This window comes from Microcebus murinus, chromosome 6, assembly GCF_040939455.1.
Source record: "Microcebus murinus isolate Inina chromosome 6, M.murinus_Inina_mat1.0, whole genome shotgun sequence".
Lineage (NCBI taxonomy): Eukaryota > Metazoa > Chordata > Mammalia > Primates > Cheirogaleidae > Microcebus > Microcebus murinus.
The window spans coordinates 96,656,012-96,675,481 of record NC_134109.1 but is presented as its reverse complement, the minus strand read 5'-3'; the positions used below and the strand labels follow the sequence as shown (position 1 = coordinate 96,675,481).

The window sequence follows — 19,470 nt, the reverse complement described above, 5'->3', positions numbered from 1 at the left end:
ATCTAGTGCCTGATGATCTGAGGTGGAGCTGAGGAGGTGATGCTAGCGCTAGGGAGTGGCAGCAAATACAGATCATCATTAGCAGAGAGGTTTGAGTGCACAGAGACCGTAACAAGTCATTTGCTTGCAGACTCACATCAAAGCCCTATCAGCGAGTGGCAAGTGCCAATGTAATAATAATAGAAATAAAATGCACAGTAAGTGCAATGCGCTTGGATCATCCCCAAACCATTCCTCCCCTCCCCTGTCCGTGGAAAAAAATTGTCTTCCATGAAACCAGTCCATGGTGCCAAAAAGGTTGGGGACCGCTGACATACCTCATTTTATACTTGGGAGTGAATTAACTAAATCCTCTGCTTGCATCAGAAATTCAGCTGCGTTTTCGACAGCTGGTTTGCACTGTCACTGCAGAGTTGTCATTTTTGTATAATAGGATTTCTTATCCTGCAAAACCGCATGGACAAGTGGACTTTGGGGGCCAGAGGAGGAACAGGCGGCTCTCAAGTCCTGGCCTGGATCCATGTGCCAGCCCTGACCGCATGACTTAGGGAAGGTCACTTTGCCTCTGTGTGTGGCTACACAGGACCCAGCGGGAAGTGACCTCTTGTTCATTTCTCCTGCTCTCACTTCTCCTCGGAGAACGTGCCTATGCAGCCCTTTTTGTGGAGTTGGGGGTCTTTGCAGAACCCATTGCTAATATTAGCACGTGAACATGCAGGAAAGGCATTTCCCCTGTGAATCTCAAGTTCTGGCCAGTGTGCAACTTAATGCCTACATGCCAGGGGAGGGAAGAGAAGTTATTTTCTCAAAGAACCCCCCAGTGGCACATGACGGACAGCCTGCAGCGTCCTGTGCACTCACATGGCCATCATTGCGGCAGCTCCCTGGCTCTGCCCTCTTCCTCTCCCACCTGCCCCGGGTGGTAGATAGAACCACCCACCTTCCAGAAATACACTTTTTCACCATTTTACTCCCCTGTTCAAATCCCATTTCTGCTACATCAAGTCCAAACTCTCCAATGCCTTTAAAGGTGCTCTGTGCCCTGGCCCTCCATCCTGCATCTTCTTCGCTGGGATTCTCTCCTGCTCGGCTCTGCCCTGGCGGGGCAGCACCTCCGAACCCGTGTGCTCTGCCTCGGCCCGTGCTGTCCTGCTTGTGCAGGACGGCTCTCTTGCCCTCCTCCTCACTGGCCACGGCGGACTCACCGGTCAAGGTTGCGCTCAGGCCCTGGCCCCGTGTTCTCACAGTCTGCTAGACTCCACTCTCTGAGTTCTCCCTTCATTTTCACTTCATGTCTTGGTCCTGCAGATTACCGTGTTGTTTTTCCATTCGTTCTATGCATATTTCTCCATGTGGCCTCTCTGAGAAAAGGAATCAATCTCATTAGCTTTCTAGGGGCACTGGATGGGAATTCTTTAAGGTGCTTATTAGCCCAGGACTGGGTACAGAGGGGGTCGATGATGGCAAGGGACAGCACCCCCCTGTCCTGCCTCAACTATTTTACCATTGCTTGGTCTTACCTAGACCTCAAAGCGAAGAAAAATTTTAAAGGGCTGTTTGTTCAGGAAATTAAGTAATGGCTTACATAAGTTGGGGAGAAAACGTTTTCCATTTAAAATACACAAAGAAATAGATTTGATATTCTTAATTTTTTTTTTCCTGCAGGGTAGAAGAGCAGAGGATGGCTCAGTCATTGATTATGAACTGATTGACCAAGATGCCCGGGTAAGTGCTGAGCTTTTTGCTTTGGGCTTCTGTTTTCTGGCAAGTCCCTGGAGAGTCTGTGTAGTAATCTATTCCTGTGTAACAGATCACCCCCAAACTTACGGCTTAAAACAACAGACATTTTTACTATCTCTCACTTTCTGTGGGTCAGGAATTGAGGAGTGGCTTAGCTGGACGGTTCTGGCTCAGGGTCTCTTGTGAGGTTGCTGACAAAACGTTGGCCAGGGCTGCAGTCACCCGAGGGCTTGACTGGGTCAGGGACCCACCGCCAGGTGGCACACCCACCCACACGACTGTTGGCGGGGCACGGTGGAGTCGCTCCCCGGAGGCCCCTCTGCCGGGTTGCCTGAGCGTCCTCACAACATGGCGGCCGGCTTGCCCTAGAGCGAGTGATGCCACGGAGAGAGAGCAAGCAGGAGACCACAGTGCCTCTTACGACCTAATCCCAGGAGTCGCACTTTGTCACTTCTGTCCTAGACTTTTCATTAGAAGTGGGTCACCGAGTCTGGCTCATCATCGGTGGGGGAAGGATTGGGCTTCACCTTTGGAAGGGAGGGATATCAGAGAATATGGGGCCATGTTTTAGACCCGCCACAGTCTGACGGCAATATTTATTAAAAGATATTCCCCTAGAATGCTGGTGTTAATTACAGGATCACTACCTGGCTTGCGTGTGCTCCTTCAGGCTTAGCTTGTATGGAGGTACCAGTCTGTGCAGGGTGTGAGTTGGCCGTGCACAGAGCAAGCGCGTGCAGAGGCAGAGGAAGATGGTGACAGCACAGCCAGGCACAGGAAGGCTCAGTCTCCCCCCTGCTGGGGACAGGGGAGGGAGGGCAGCAGAGGCCCTTCTTTTACAGCTCAGTAGCGCTTTTGCTGGTTCTAGTGCAGGGGTCCTCCAACTTTTTAAACAAGGGGCCAGTTCACAGTCCCTCAGACCGTTGGAGGGCTGTTGGCTCACATTCCACACATGCGCACTGTGGGCCTGGGACGAGTCGGCTGCTAAGCGGGACAGGCAGCGGCGGCAAAAACACCCAGAGGGCCGGATAAATGTCTTCCGTGGGTCGCATGGGGCCTGCAGGTGGTAGTTTGAGGACGCCTGTTCTAATGCCATAAATCTCCGAGAACTGTTTGTTTGTTAGGCTCATTCAGACTGCTATGGATGATGTTCCTTATTACTCAGTTATCTCAATGCCTGTCATAACAGCTGCAGAGAAAAATTAATTTAAATTCCTTTTTAGTTTTAAAATTCAACATATTCCACATAGCACTTTTAGCAGGTGGTAGAGAAGGGTTTTAAATAAAGTGATAGAAGTTGGGGTTTGCAACTCCCAGATGGTGGGCAATCCCTGAACGGATATGTGCTTTTGCATCAGCCTTTCTTCCCCTGGCTCTTCCTGCCATTGTCTGCGTTACTTGTAAAGCCTCTAAATTTTCCAGAAACTGAAAGTGAGATTGGATGGGCTCTTTTGGTAGCTCTGTTGTTTCCTGAACATTTGATGCCCTTTATATGAACAGAAGCCCTTGGTCCTTCCATTTGTGTTCGGGGAAGGAGGTTGTATGGCACCAACCTCATGAACAGTCTGCAGTCTCGTATTCTATCAGTTGGCGCCTCAGGAAGACTGCTTGTGATTAAGACTTTTGACCTAAATAGCATGTTTTTGCCCAGGTCTGCATTGCATTGCAGTCATCCTTTCTCATTTGGCATGTTGAACGTGTACACTGTTTGGGTTTTTTTTTTTTTTTCTTTTTTTGAGACAGAGTCTCGCTTTGTTGCCCAGGCTAGAGTGAGTGCCGTGGCATCAGCCTAGCTCACAGCAACCTCAAACTCCTGGGCTCAAGGGATCCTCCTGCCTCAGCCTCCCGAGTAGCTGGGACTACAAGCATGCGCCACCATGCCCGGCTAATTTTATATATATATATATATATATATATATATATATATTAGTTGGCCAATTAATTTCTTTCTATTTATAGTAGAGACGGGGTCTCGCTCCTGCTCAGGCTGGTTTCGAACTCCTGACCTCGAGCAATCTGCCCGCCTCGGCCTCCCAGAGTGCTAGGATTACAGGCGTGAGCCACCGCGCCCGGCCTGTTTGGGGTTTTTTGCATGGCATTTTTTATGCCCTTGCTCTGGATGGTGTAGTTGACTTCTCCTGGTTGGTTGTTCTTGTAGGATCTCTATGATGCTGGAGTGAAGAGGAAAGGAACCGATGTTCCCAAGTGGATCAGCATCATGACCGAGCGGAGTGTATGCCACCTCCAGAAAGGTGGGCACTGGAGGTGCTGAGGGGGTCTGAGTGCCCAGTGGCTCTTGGGCAGCCAGGCGGATGTCTGCTGTTGGGGCTGGGGCTGCCAGAACAAGGTTCACGTCCACTTGGCACTCCATGGGCCCACCCATGTCCCTCACCGAGTCCACTCCCCCCCCCATTGTTCTGGATCCTTCTTTCCCCCAGATAGTTTCCATGTTTGGTGCTTTAGCTTGCTGCCCCTTCTTGTCTGATGATCATTTCATCTTGCCATATTTGTTGAAGTAGTGGACTTTACTGGGTGCTACATACTGTTTCTTGTGGCTTTCAGATGGAGTGGGTTCTACTCAGGGGAGTTGGAGATGGTCAAAGTATTTGGCCTGGGCAGTGCCATTCGGGACAGGTGCATTGGTACAGCTGTTCCAGGACAAACTGGTGCAATGTTGGCTCTAGTCTCCATGGCAACCCTCCAGGATGCTGTTCATTCTCAATGTTTTTTTGTTTGTTTGTTTGTTTTTGAGACAGAGTCTCCCTCTGTTGCCCAGGATAGAGTGCCGTGGCATCAGCATAGCTCATAGCAACCTCAAACTCCTAGGCTCAAGCAATCCTTCTGCCTCAGCCTCCCGAGTAGCTGGGACTCCAGGCATGGTGTCGCATGCCCGGCTAATTTTTTCTACATATTTTTAGTTGGCCAATTAATTTCTTTCTATTTTTAGTAGAGACGGGGTCTCGCCCTTGCTCAGGCTGGTTTCGAACTCCTGACCTTGAGCGATCCTCCCGCTTTGGCATCCCAGAGTGCTAGGATTATAGGCATGAACCACCATGCCTGGCCCATCCTCAGTGTTTTTTTGATCATGATGCATAACTGTGTGGATGATCATTGGCAGCTTTGACTGGTGGCTCTGATCTGATAACCGTGTGTCGATTTTCCTTAGTATTTGACAGGTACAAGAGCTACAGCCCTTATGACATGTTGGAGAGCATCAAGAAGGAGGTCAAAGGGGACCTGGAGAATGCCTTCCTGAACTTGGGTGAGTGACCATGGCCCCCGCCCCTGGGGGATGTCAGCGTTCAGTGGACAGTGCGGAAGCATTTTAACTGTATACATTTAGGGATATAATAGCGAAGACGCGCCTAAACTGGTAGAACAGACTGTCGCCAGGGAGACTAGGACAGCAGGAGAAGACAGGGCTGTGTTAGGGAAACCCATAGGCACTTGCGATTCTCCAGTCCTCAGAGAGTCAAACCTACAGCGGAACTAGCATTAGCATTTCACGGGTTCCTGGATTTCCCTTTTTTTTTTTTGAGACAGAGTCTCACTTTGTTGCCCAGGCTAGAGTGAGTGCCGTGGCGTCAGCCTAGCTCACAGCAACCTCAAACTCCTGGGCTCAAGCAATCCTCCTGCCTCAGCCTCCCTCCCGAGTAGCTGGGACTACAGGCATGCACCACCATGCCCGGCTAATTTTTTTTTCTATATATATATTAGTTGGCCAATTAATTCCTTTCTATTTATAGTAGAGATGGGGTCTCGCTCTTGCTCAGGCTGGTTTCGAACTCCTGACCTTGAGCAATCCGCCCGCCTCGGCCTCCCAGAGAGCTAGGATTACAGGCGTGAGCCACCGCGCCCGGCCTTGCCTTAGCCTGTCCTGTTTTGCAGCCCATTTCTAGTTATGTCAGGGTCATTTCTGGTTCGTGGCCTGCGGTCAGGGTGTCCCGCCCCACTGGGGGAGGAGACACGCGTGACTGCAGCCCTGACGCTCGTCTTCTCTCCGCAGTCCAGTGCATCCAGAACAAGCCCCTGTACTTTGCCGACCGGCTGTATGACTCCATGAAGGTAAAGGGCGGCCGCCTGAGACGCCCCCGTTTCCACACTGGGCTTTGGGGTTTAGGCTTTTCTGCTTTTGTGCCCCAAACTAAGTCTCCTTGGCCAGTGGTCAAGGGGTCCCACTGTCTGGACGGAGGAATACAGTAGGAACCACAGCTGTGGTTGTATTTGATGGGTGAGAAAGCCAGAGATCCATCTTCTCGCTCTCTCGGCTGCGTGAAGATGTGTTTGTGTGCGAGCAGAAAATAAAGTGCCGTGGGAGAGAGAAAATGCGAGATGGTAGTGATGCTGATTCCTGCTCTGGCTTTTCAGTGGTTTCCTCCTGTCACCCCTAAAGTAAAGACAAGTGAGGAAGGGAGAGACCATTAAGCACCTACTATTCAATAGACACGTGCTACTGTTTTACCTTAAATCCTTGCAAAGCAACCTCTGAGGCTGATGTGATTATCTTCTTTGCAGATGAGGAGACTGGAGCTCGGAAAGCCTCAGCTTGCTTGAGGTTACGTAGGCCAGATTTGAAGCTGTCTGTCACACTCCAAGGCCAGCCCTGCCACTCTCCCTTAAAGGGACCGTCTCTTCCCACAGACCTATCCCATTTTCCATGCCTCAGCAGTGCCTTGCGTTTTCCAGGCTGTTGCCATTTCTTCTGGAAACATCTCTCTTGCCTGTGCAGTCTCTCTCCCACCTCCCCTTGGGTTCTGTGTTGGATATGACCCCTTGGTGCCTCTGGTCTGAGGCCCTGGCAGTGCGCTCAGTGGTCCTTACTGCTCGTACCACTCAGACATGGCGGAGCCGAGATAAAAGCACGTTGGCATGTCCTCTCTAAGCCCAGAGAGTCCGGAACCTTTTGTTACGTATGTTGACTCACTGACCTCTGGAACCGAGCCTTGCAGTAGTGGGCGCTCAGGATGCGTGTATTGAACATGCAGAGCGAAAGTTTGTGCTGACGCTGGTGTGTTTGGAATTCCAAGACGCTCATTTTTCTTACGGAAATAATTTCACTGTTGTGCTTGGCAGCATCAAGAATTCAGATCAGTTCCACATGCAAAAAAAAAAAAAAATACTTACTATAGGCTCAGTATCCCTTATCTGAAATGCTTGGGACCAGAGGTATTTCAGATTTGGAATTTTTTTGGACTTTGGAATATTCCCATATATATAATGAGATATCTTGCGGATGGGACCCAAGTATAATATAAACACCAAATTCATTTATGTTTCGTATACACCTTATACACATAGCCTAAAGGTAGTCATGAAACAAAGTTTGTGTTAAGTACTACGTGTGGAATCTTCCACTTGTGGTGTCATGTTGGTGCTCAGAAACCTCTGAATTTTGGAGCATTTTGGATTTCAGATTTTCGAACTAGGGATGCTCAGCCCGTAGACTCTTTTTCAATGACAACGTTCTCCGTGAATGTAACTTGGAACGTCCGCTTGACTTTCAGGGCAAGGGGACTCGAGACAAGGTCCTGATGAGAATCATGATCTCGCGCAGTGAAGTGGACATGCTGAAAATCAGGTCTGAGTTCAAGAGGAAGTACGGCAAGTCCCTGTACTACTACATCCAGGTACGGCCCTGCAGCCTGCCCTGCCGTCCGGCCCGGGGGGAGGTGGCCGGCAAAATGATGGCAGAATGGTGGTTTCCTGTTTTGTAATTCTCTGGGGGGAAGAAATGCTGGTCATCGCATATCAGGGATTTATTTTGAAAGCGCCAGTTATAATTTGTCCTGGACTCTTGTAGAACCAGGCAAATATTTTATAGTTTCCACATCTGTTACTCTGCAGTGGTGTTTTTTTTTTTAATTTTTTAATTTAATTTTATTTTTTTGAGACAGAGTCTCGCTTTGTTGCCCAGGCTAGAGTGAGTGCCGTGGCGTCAGCCTAGCTCACAGCAACCTCAAACTCCTGGGCTCAAGCAATCCTTCTGCCTCAGCCTCCCGAGTAGCTGGGACTACAGGCGTGTGCCACCATGCCCGGCTGATTTTTTTCCTATATATATTAGTTGTCCAATTAATTTCTTTCTATTTATAGTAGAGACGGGGTCTCGCTCTTGCTCAGGCTGGTTTCAAACTCCTGACCTTGAGCAGTCCACCCGCCTCAGTCTCCCAGAGTGCTAGGATTACAGGCGTGTGCAGTGGTGTTAATATTAACAATTGGTGTTCATGGCGATGATCCTGCTGACATCCTGAGGAGACTTGGAGGATATCTTGTTCTATTTCTATGTGTTGAAAAATCCTGGGATGGGCCTGACAGCTTTAGTTCTCAGGACTCCCAGTTCTCCAGTGGGTTTAGTCTCTGTCCACTTCAGAGTGATGGCACGTTAGCGTGTGGGGAGTGATGGCGTCCACAGGGGTGCCGCTGTGTCTGTTTCAGACAGGCTTTGCAGTTCACCTTGTGAAAAGATCCTGCAACGTCCGTGGTTGCAGGCATGTCTGTGGTTGCCAGGGATGAGTGTAGACGTGGATTTGGTGTCCCCAGGTTTACTGGGACACATATTTAAAGTTGAGGGACCAGTTAGGTGGACTCTTAGCAATTATTTCCTTACCTCACTGTAAGAATCCAGGAAAAGCAGAGTAAGGCAGGAAGGCACCCTCTCCTCTGTGGAGGGAGAGGGGGAAGGGGAGGGAGAGAAGAAGGGGAAGGGGGGAAGGGGAGGAGAGGGAGAGGGGGAGTGGGAGGTGTGGACAGGACCCGCCCTGCAGGAAGAGCAGCTCTGGCCACTTACCTGTGCAAAGCCTCGGCACCTGGCACTCTCTCCACCCTGCAGTCTTTATATTTATCATTTATTGAGACAGAGTCTCACTCTGTCACCTGGGCTAGAGTGCCGTGGCATCAGCCTAGCTCACAGCAACCTCAATCTCCTGGGCTTAAGCAATCCTCCTGCCTCAGCCTCCCGAGTAGCTTGGACTACAGGCATGCTCCACCATGCCCGGCTCATTTTTTCTGTATACATTAGTTGGCCAATTAATTTATTTCTATTTTTAGTAGAGATGGGGGGACTTGCTCTTGTTCAGGCTGGTTTCGAACTCCTGACCTCGAGCGATCCTGCCACCTCGGCCTCCCAGAGTGCTAGGATTACAGGTGTGAGCCACGGCACCCGGCCCCATCCTGCAGTCTTAGCCGGGGACTTGAAAGTCTTCCCTACCCGCCGCCCCGACCACACTCCCAGAGGGTGTCCGGCGAGGGTTGGGGTGTGGGCGGGCCCTGCAGAATCCATCTTTGTCGTGGGAGAGGCCCTGCTGCACGCTGAGGCTGCTTCTCTGTCCTTGTGGGCTTGGCCTTTTCTCTGACACCCCGTTTTTTTTTTCTCTCCCTTGGCCATCTGCAGCAAGACACTAAGGGCGACTACCAGAAAGCGCTGTTGTACCTGTGCGGCGGGGACGACTGAAGCGCCCGGGAACGGTGCTCGCCGCGCTTCCAGCTAACACGCCTAGAAAACCAGCTTGCCGCTAACAGCCCTGTGGCCGTCCCGAGAGGAGGGCGTCAGCGTTGCCCCCAGCCTTATCTTAGCAGCCCGAGCATTGCCTGGCCTTCCTGTCTAGTCTCTCCTTTAAGCCAAAGAAACGAACATTCCAAGCAGTTGGAAACGGCGTCTATGATGTGAAACACTCTGCCTCTTGTGTACTGTGTCATAACCAGGTGAATAAACTGAATTTTTACTTTAAAGACAAGCACTTTGTTGGCCTTGCTTTCGGGTTAATTGTTTAAAAACTCGATGTGCAAAAGGGTTATGTTGTTCAGCTGCTAGCGTTGTGCCTGGGGGAAGAAAGCTCTAGAATCGAGCTGTCCAACATGGCAGCTACTCTAGAGATGTGGCTATTTTGATTTAAATTAATTTCAATTGAATGAAGTTAAAAATTCAGTTCCTCAGTCACTGTCCTGCATGTGGTTAGCCGCTAGTGTATTGGACATGCAGGTAGAGAATGTTTTTATTACCGTAGAGTGTTCTGTGGGCAGTGTGCTACATGCCCAGGGGGTGAGAGATCTTACGGGGGAGAAAAAAAAAATGCCAGAATGACCCCTCATGTGCTCATCTTTCCACGGGTAAATTAGGAGAGACAAGTGTCAGTGGCGGCCACGAACTGGGCAGAGGGGTGGGACGGGGTGGAGGAGTCAGTTCAGCAGATATTGCAACTCTCTCTGTAAGTCACTAGACTTACAGAGATAAATAACATCCTGCCCCAGCCCCAAAGCACTCGCCTTTTAGCGAGTCAGGCATTCCTATAAAGGAAATCTAACAAAAGTGGATTGGGGACACAGAGAAGAAAGTGGTGTCTTTCCACTGGGAGAATCGAGAAAGATGACAAAGGGAAGGAAACCCGGGATCTGCACCCTAAAGTCTAAGCTGGGGCGAAGCTCTCTGTGCAGATTCTTAAGTTTCTGACAGTGGGTGACAGGGTGTTCGTGTAGCTGGTGCACAGGCCCCAAAGCACACAGACTGTACGATGAGAATTAGGTCTCACCCCACCCTTACCCGAACCAGCCGGCGGCCTTCCCCAGGGTCACCTGGTTTCCGGTACATCTTTCCATGGACGGACTCTGCATGGTAAACATGTATTTGTATTTATGTGTCTCTGTGAGTGAACGTGAAGGTGCTGTTCACAGGCTGCTAGCCCAGCACGCTGTGGACTCCTTTTTTTTTTTTGAGACAGAGTCTCGCTTGTTGCCCAGGCTAGAGTGAGTGCCGTGACGTCAGCCTAGCTCACAGCAACCTCAAACTCCTGGACTCAAGCAATCCTGCTGCCTCAGCCTCCCAAGTAGCTGGGACTACAGGCATGCGCCACCATGCCCAGCTAATTTTATATATATATATATTAGTTGGCCAATTAATTCCTTTCTATTTATAGTAGAGACGGAGTCTCACTCTTGCTCAGGCTGGTTTTGAACTCCTGACCTTGAGCAATCCGCCCGCCTCAGCCTCCCAGAGTGCTAGGATTACAGGTGTGAGCCACCGCGCCCGGCCTGGACTCCTTTTTATACATGTACTTTTCCTAAGCAGGGGGACAGGGCTGGGGGAGGAGGGGAAGTTGACGATTCTTCCAAACCCCTCTGCTACATGTCCCTCCTTGTCAGACGCCTGGCTGGTGTAGGACAGTCTCAGCAGTCTGCAGGGCCCAGGCGGGTAATGGAAATAAACATGTGAAATGGGGTGGGGAGTCTAGGGGCACGGAGAGGCCTGCCCCACTCTAAGCACTCGCATGCAATGCAAACAACAGCAGCACGAGCAACGTGGCAGCAGCCAGACCAAACACATCTGCGCGCTGATAGGCTTGTTGTTTCGACCCTTTGGCAAACTTTGGATGGAAATTGAGTCTCGTGAGTCTCATGAGTCTCAAGGCACCAGTGGCCCATAAAGTACCTGCAAGTCCCCTGAGATAGTTTTTAAAAAGCAGGTTATGCTAAAATAGGGGATTTTTATCCAATATGTCCTGCTATGCATATTAGAACTGATGCCCTAAATCCCAAAATAAACTTTTCTGTGTGCTTGGGGCGGAGTTCCAGGAACTGCATAAGAAGCAGGACCTTCCTGTTTAACCCTAAATTATCACGTTGAACTCAGAATTGACAGGGTAGGGAGCACCGTTTCCGATCGGGAAGAGTTGAGGCTTGCTTTCACCCACAGAGCACGTTTCGGGCTGCAAAAGGGAATAGTGTTAGAAGAAGGCAAGGCCGTGCCGTGAGCATGGAAGGCTTCTCTCCCGTGGACCCAGGACAGCCTGGCCACAGTCTGGCTGACCTAGACCCTCTGGCGGGTGTGAGGGAAAATCCGAAAGGCAGGCTGGCACCGCAGAGGATCACGGGAGAACTGTTGCAAACACCTCCTGCCGTCGCTCCTGCCTGCGGAGCAATGGTTGTCTGGCGTTCCCCAAAACCGAAACAGCAAGGGCACCTGTGACGCTGTCCTTCCCCAGTCAAGCCGCCCAAACCATTTCTTGAAGTAAGGAGAACCATCTGGAGGTTTGAATGTTCTCCCCAGCGATTTTACTTTGCAAAGAGAAGGAAGAGGGCACCGGGCAGGCTTAAACATTTTTGTGAGTTGATAACAAGAACTTTGATTTTAGCCTTTGAGGAATTAAAAGGCAATGGACACCATGTAGGCCATGAGAACTTACTGAATGGGATGATCAAGAGTGTGATTCCCACCCTACCCTCCACTACCCCCAACTTGGGGGGCTATCACATTGCACAACTCCAGAGGACGGTCTTCACATGGTGGTCTAGCTGAATGGTATCTCCCCTAAGAGCTGTGCAGTGCACAACCTGAGCAGCCACACATGACGGCCCTATATCATAACCGCAGGGAGGTGTGATGTGGCCTATTAGGCCTTTTGCTACAGAGTTGGCATCCAGATTAACAAGTTGGAAGACAAAGCTCACTTGGGAACAAATGACTGAACCCCTAAAGGTCTTGACTTTTCCATGGACTCATGATGTTTGGACCAGTTTTATCAGGCTGTGCACAAATGACTCCGTATATGAATCTTCCCCAGTATATGAAGTTCCCGTAGTGTAAATTATTAGTAAAGATAGCTAAAGCAGGGAAAATCAGGCTCACAAAATGGCTACATTTAGCAAGAAAAATGATTTGAGGACAGGAATCTTTTAAATCATTTTTTAGTCTTTAAATGACTTCCATCTCCAGACCTCTCCCTGTGTTTTGACAAACGGCTTTGGCTTCTTACCCACATCAGTTTATTTGACCTCCTTTCCCCATCAACTACCAAAATGAAAACTCCGCCGTGAGAGAGAGAGGGATGGAGAGAGAGGGAGCAATTTTAAACATCCCTTAGCAATGAGGCAGAACACGCTAAAGCCATCAAGTTCTAGTTGTTCATTCTATTTATTGAAAAAAGCTTGTAGCCTGATTTCTTTTATGCGAGTACATTTGAGCAAGCAAAGTTTATAGAGATGACTTATCTCATTACATTAGAAGAGTGATTTGCTATCTCAGCATCTATAAGCAATTTTAACAGACATTTCTGGATGAAGAAAAGCCTTTGTAAATATATGCGAAAGACACAATTTCATCAAGCATTAAATTGGAGGTGCCCTGGAAAAATATTACATTTGTGCATTCAATTAGCTTGATTGTGGCTGAATTTTGTCCACTGAAGGCAGCATTTCTGCAGAAAAACAGAAGCATTCACTATGTCAGCAGGTTTCCTGAAACAGAAAAGCACACTTTCCCCTTTTGAGTGTCGTCTTTTGCATTTGTGCCGTTCCCAGCTCTGCGTCCCTAATCAGTCTTGTTCTCCACAGCAGAGCGTAAGAGGGGAGTGAACCCGAAGTCACTTTTTACTGAGGGGCCCTCATAGAAATCTGAACCCAACAATTCCAGTTTTAAATAGCCTGCATCCAGTGTAAAGGCTAGGCAAGCTGTGGGCGAAATTGGGAAGGGGTCGAAGATGGGCTTAACTCTTTGCACTCAGAGGTCGAGCGTGACTCCACACGGCTAGCAAAAATGATAAGAGATTAAAATTACTCTTTGAATGTATCAATAATTTGAAATATAAAAAAAATCCAAATAAATAAGTTTGTATGAAAAGAAACTCCAGTGTTTTTTTTTTCTACTGCTGAGCTTTGTAAAATCTGGGGTATTTAAAAAATTAAATCCAAAGTAGAATAAAGGAACCGAGAAAAAAAAGCAAGCGAGTGCAAAGGGTTAAGCCGTCCAAACTTCCCGCCTGGTTCCTGCAGAGCCTGTCTCTGCTCTTGGGGTCTCTGGGATGCAGTTTGCACCTTGGTGTGGATGTCAGCCCATTCCCTCTGCTGGGGGTGAGTTTGCAGGATGGAGCTATAGTCTATGCTGGAACGAAAGCTTTGTCCTTCTATTACAGGCATGAGAAGCTTAGTGAGGAAATGGAAAATGGTCAGGGAACAAGAGGACTTTCTGAGACCCCTAAAATCACAGTGAGAAAAGTGAGTGAAATATTTAGGATGATCACAGCTCCCCTTCAATGGCTCCTCTACCGACTTGCTGATAGGAAGCCAAACCACCAGCTTCCTGCTAATAAGAAACAACCCAGAAAAGACATTTTATGTCAATGGAACCTGGCTGTGCGGGGTGGCTGATATTTTTAAACAGTAGGCGAGGACAAGTGGGAACTTTCTCAGCTATAATCCATTATAGCCCAGGGCCATTACACTTTCAAGTAAATGTCTAAGATTAATCTAAGAAGGGCCTGGTACGGTGCCTCACACTTCTAATCTCAGCACTTTGGGAGGCTGAGGCAGGAGGACCACTTGAGGCCAGGAGTTCGAGATCAGCCTGGGCAACACAGCAAGACCCCTTCTCTAAAAAAAAAAGGAGTCTAAGAAATAGCAAGGGGTTTGGATCAGGAACAAGTTTTAGGTTACTAGCTCAGTGAGGCTGCCAGATTTCAAATTTTACCATGGATTCTTGAAACTTTGGAGAACCATCTTGGTCTTAATGAATCACTTTTGCCATAATGGATATGAACTCACCTATGACTACGAAGACCTTTTTTCCTTTTTTTTTTTTTTTTTTCAGACAGGCTGGGGTGCGGTGGCATAATCATAGCCCACTGCAGCCTTGAACTCTTGGGCTCAAGTGATATCCTCCCGCCTCAGCCTTCCTAGTAGCTGGGACTACGGTCATGAGTCACCGTACCCAGCTACTTCTTTGTAGAGAAGGAGGTCTCACCACGTTGCTCAGGCTGGTCTCGAACTCCTGGCCTCAAGTGATCCTCCTGCCTCAGCCTCCCAAAGTGCTGGGATTACAGGCATGAGCCACTGTGCCTGGGTTAGGAAGATTTTTAAAGACTAGAGTTATGCAGGTCATACTGGGCCTCAGTCATTGACTTATTCATGCATCAATTTATTCATTTACTCAGTAGACACACCTACTGTGTGCTAGTCCCTGAGCTACGCACAGAGGGTAGGATGATAAAGGAGAATGAGAAAAAAGCAACACTGACCACACGCAGAATGATGAGGCTTGTAATCGAAAAAACCACAGGTGTTTGGGGGTCCAGAGTAGCTGATCCTCATTTAAGATGAAGCACCTGGACAGTTTCTGGGGGAGGAAATCCCTAAAGCAGGATTTTTTGGGGAGGTGGTGGGGGGGGGGGGAGGAGTATTTTTTTTCTTATGAGAGAAATCATTGCAGAGAGTTGGAAAATACAGAAAAGTATAAAGGAAAGAACCAAAACCACCTGGAGCGTCAGCTGGAACGAATCACGGTCAACACATTTGTCAGGATGGCCTGCTGGAAGATTAGCTCCTGTTTCCTTGACAGTGGCAAGCTCATCTGGAAAAAACAGCAGGCAGTTTTTTCTCCCCCTTCTCAGGAGGGTGGGCTGGGCTGGGCTGTGGGCAGAGAGAGTCGGAGCTCCCTCGCCCCACGGAAGTCACGGTGGCTGTTGAGTTTGTTGAGTTTTCAATGCCTGGTTCAAGAGGATGTAGGTCTGGATTGTCTCAAAGGGGGTTGGCCCTGGGGTGAAAGGGAGAAGCAAGTCGCCCGTCCCTGGGACAGCCAGGTCTCCAGAGACTGGGAGGGGAGGCGCCCAGCCCCCACACAGAGCCTGGCGTTGCCCAACCTCTGATAGGGAAGCCAGGGGTTTCCAGGGGGGTCAGCAACTGACCAAGACAGTGTTGGGTACCTTTGGGAAGTGGCACGGGAAGGGGGAGTGAGCCCTGCCCAGTGTTAAAACCCATCTTCCGGCCGGGCGCGGTGGCTCACGCCTGTAATCCTAGCACTCTGGGAGGCAGGAGGATTGCTCAAGGTCATGAGTTCGAGACCAGCCTGAGCAAGAGCGAGACCCCCGTCTCTACTATAAATAGAAAGAAATGAATTGGCCAACTAATATATATAGAAAAAATTAGCCAGGCGTGGTGGGTGGCGCATGCCTGTAGTCCCAGCTACTCGGGAGGCTGAGGCAGGAGGATCGCTTGAGCCCAGGAGTTTGAGGTTGCTGTGAGCTAGGCTGATGTCATGGCACTCTAGTCTGGACAACACAGTGAGACTCTGTCTCAAACAAACAAACAAACCATCTTCCAATCTCAATCCGATTCAATCCACTTTTTCCCAACTCACCAGAACAGCCAGCACCCCACGGCAGAGAGCTGGAAGGGAGACATTTTATGGGTACGCTCTGACTTTGTTTTCTTTTTGACATTTTATGATGTACGTATCTACTCCGGATAAATCACAGTAAGTATTACAGACACCTCACGTCCCCATAAATTAGATCTCACTTTGCGCTTTTGAGGAGCCTACGTTAATGAAATTTTATGTATCAGTAGGGAAAACAGGGTCCCATTACAGTCGTAAAACATGGAAAGGAAAATGAAGTTTGCACTCCGGTTGTTGTATTCCAAGTTGATGGGAAAACGAGGAAACCGGAAAAGATGATTCCAGAGCACAGATGGAACAACGGAAGAGGCAGAATCAAAAGTCTGCAGCTAGGCCGGGCGCGGTGGCTCACGCCTGTAATCCTAGCTCTTGGGAGGCCGAGGCGGGCGGATTGCTCAAGGTCAGGAGTTCAAAACCAGCCTGAGCAAGAGTGAGACCCCGTCTCTACTATAAATAGAAAGAAATTAATTGGCCAACTGATATATATATAAAAAATTAGCTGGGCATGGTGGCGCATGCCTGTAGTCCCAGCTACCCGGGAGGCTGAGGCAGAAGGATTGCTTGAGCCCAGGAGTTTGAGGTTGCTGTGAGCTAGGCTGACGCCACGGCACTCACTCTAGCCTGGGCAACAAAGCGAGACTCTGTCTCAAAAAAAAAAAAAAAAAAAAAAAAGTCTGCAGCTTTTCAGTGGGGTGCCCGCAAGTTCTGCTTCAAAATGAGGTTTCCCTGTAGTTCATATCTGACATCCAATAGTCACAGAGTAAGGTGAGGTCTGTCAGCCTTGTTCTTGGCCTCTGTATTGTTTGTTTCTCCCCTTGGCAGACACCTCCAGATGCCCACATAGAAATTCAGGCCTGGCCACCCCTGGTGTCACACCCATCCTGACCTGAACAGGGAACATTTAACTCTTGGTGGCTCCTGCTACCCTCAGGACTCTGTTGGTCCCCTTACCCATCTGGAAGGGGTGAGCCATGCCTGGGGCTCACACTTTGTCCCTGCTCTGGTGACCCTGGCCCCGTGGGGGCTGAGATGGCTGTAACTTGTCTTCTGCTCTTGAACAGACCTCACCCCCGGCTACTCCCAAGCCCTGTCCTTGCATCCCTGTCCCTTCCCGTGCCCAGGAACTCTTCCTGAATATCTCTGTCCTACTCTGCTCACTTCCTTCTGGGATGACAGTCCACGTAATAAGGGCAGCGATTCTCAAAGGACGGGCTTGCCCAGCACCTGGAATATTCCACCACTTGATCCGAGGACCTCTGCTGTCTCTGTTGTCACTTGTAACTATCTGCCCCAACCTAGGGCGTTTGTGATGGCTCCTCGCTTGCCTAACTTGACTATAAATAGCCAGCCTGGCACTGACGAATTAAGCCGATGACACAACTTGTTTGTTCGGCACAAAGAATGTGCTACACAAGTTCAGTGACCATAGTACAACCTTTTCCTCTCCTCCCCCATCCACCTGCCTCTCTGCCTGGAACTCCACTGGTGACATTAGTCTTTGTGTCAAGACTTGTCTCTGTGCACGAATATTAATGGGGAGGGGTGACACATGGATCCTTTATAGCAGACTTGGTTTTACATCTGTTTATCGTTTCTCCACCAGAGAATACGGCTCTTAAAGAACGGGACAGGGGAAGGGGACTGTTGAATAGGGTATGGGGAAAACGAAGTGTGCAGCACCACTGGAAACTAAATGTAAATACACACTTTAACTGGAAAAGCCAGGTAAGATGGGCCCTTCATGTACTTTCCATATATTTTACAAAAAAAAATTCTGGCTTAGATATTGGGGGCTTCCCATCAGTGGCGAGTTAAATAAATCAGTCATTTCCCTAACAAAGTCATGACCTAACAAAGTCTGCAAGTTTGAAGGTGCTCAGTGGTTAGCAGGCTGGGTAGCAGGTGTCTGGGTCCAGCTCTGGGGCTGTAAGTCTCTGGTGAGAGGCCATGGGACAATCCGGAAGATCGTCTCTGGGTTGCCATCCCCACCCCCAACGAAGGCCTGTTTCCCTTGAACCCCACCGGGGGCCTGAGTGTTCTCTTGAGCTGAATCCCTTCCCTGGAGTCTCCCCACTTCCTGTGCCCAGTGGCTCTGCTGCCCTGGGAATAGCAGTATCTCCCTAACAGGGCTGTTGCTGAGGTTTAGATGAGATGACACCTGTCATGTCCCTGGCATAGCTCTTGGTATAAAGGAAGTGCTGACCAAATCAAATAAACACATTTGCTAGAGTGTCAGATAGATGATATACACGAGGGCTGTCCTGAAAGTATCCAGCCACGTGACTGTTCTCATTATTTTAACAATGGCTGGATACTTTCTGGACGGCCCTCGCATTAATTAGTAATATCCTACAATATTATTCGGGAGTTGGTCTTCCTGGGCCTGGGGAAGACTCCTCCTGCTCCATGGTGTCTGCCCTCTGGAGTGCCCAAGAGGACACGGAAGAGGGTTTAAGGGAACCCACATAGCAGCATCATTTATCATCTTGGCAGGGAGGTAGGGTTTTATTTATGTTTTTTTTAAAAAAATGTTTCCATCAAGTTTGGACCATATCAAGTTGATGAAAACACATAGACTGATGATGGGTAGGAAATACTGTCCAGTGATGGCCAGTCCCTCCTGTTCCTGCAAATCCTTGAATTTGGTCCCTGACACCCACCAGTCCCCAGATGGAGAGGATTTCAGGGTCCATTTCCCGGAAACACGTGGCCAGGACTGTAATGAAATGACAGTAGTGAAACCTGTAGGAAACATCGAGCTGATCAGATTCAGGAGAGTTTTGGCTCCACGAGATTAGAAAACACTGGAACAGCCGGGAATCCTGGGCACTACGGTTTCTATTCAGGGCGGACACGTTCCACCTGCCCGCTAAGTCTCCCTTCCAGGCGGTTCTTGCACACTTGCGCCCATGGCTGAGTCCCTGCGAGTCACTTCTGGGAACATCACGGAATAACGATCCATTTTACATGTATTATTAATATATAAACCAGGAGAAGTTTTCCTAATGGGAAATTTTAATCACATATGTCCAGGCTTCATGCCTGAAAACGTTATGCATAAAATATTTTTAGCGAACGACATGTACGGTGAAGTGTTTTTCTCCCTCCTCCTCGCCCCTCTCTTCACCTCCGTCCCTGCAGTCCTGCCCCACTGAGGCCGGGTGGTAGAAGGCGACCTTTTGCAATGACACTCCAACTACAGGTGGGCACAGGTACCCCGTTAGCGCTATAACATGCGAGAAGGGGGCTTGCTGGCAGGCGTTCTCCCTCTCAGGGTGTAGGGTGTGACTGTCTTTGTGTCCCCTCCACTTTTTTAGCACCTGATCCCAGAGCAGATGGAACAGAGACTATGCCAGCTCCATGACATCGGAGGAGAGGTGAGGACGGGATTAGGGAAGGAGACAGGGGAGGAGAGAGGCACCTTCTCCAGGGCTGGCGTCAGGACACACACACGGAGCCGGGCTCTGAAACCCCCAGTGTTTGGGCTGAGCCCGGGGATCAGATTGAGCACACTGAGAAAAAACTCCCAAATCTCTCCCACCAGAAGGGCTTTCTCTTCACTGGAAGACATTGCT

The 19,470-nt window shown here is 49.3% G+C and overlaps 1 protein-coding gene across 1 annotated transcript in view; it reads left to right on the top strand.

The window, feature by feature from the left end:
• Positions 1-9,470, top strand: part of ANXA2 (annexin A2) — a 46,646-nt gene extending 37,176 nt beyond the window's left edge. Inside the window, exons 8-13 of the mRNA XM_076004435.1 lie at positions 1,666-1,725; positions 3,899-3,992; positions 4,907-5,002; positions 5,747-5,805; positions 7,245-7,367; positions 9,128-9,470. Coding sequence (XP_075860550.1) covers positions 1,666-1,725; positions 3,899-3,992; positions 4,907-5,002; positions 5,747-5,805; positions 7,245-7,367; positions 9,128-9,187 — 492 coding nt within the window. The 3' untranslated portion in view covers positions 9,188-9,470. The remainder of the gene's footprint in view (positions 1-1,665; positions 1,726-3,898; positions 3,993-4,906; positions 5,003-5,746; positions 5,806-7,244; positions 7,368-9,127) is intronic.
• The last annotated feature ends 10,000 nt before the right edge of the window (positions 9,471-19,470 follow it).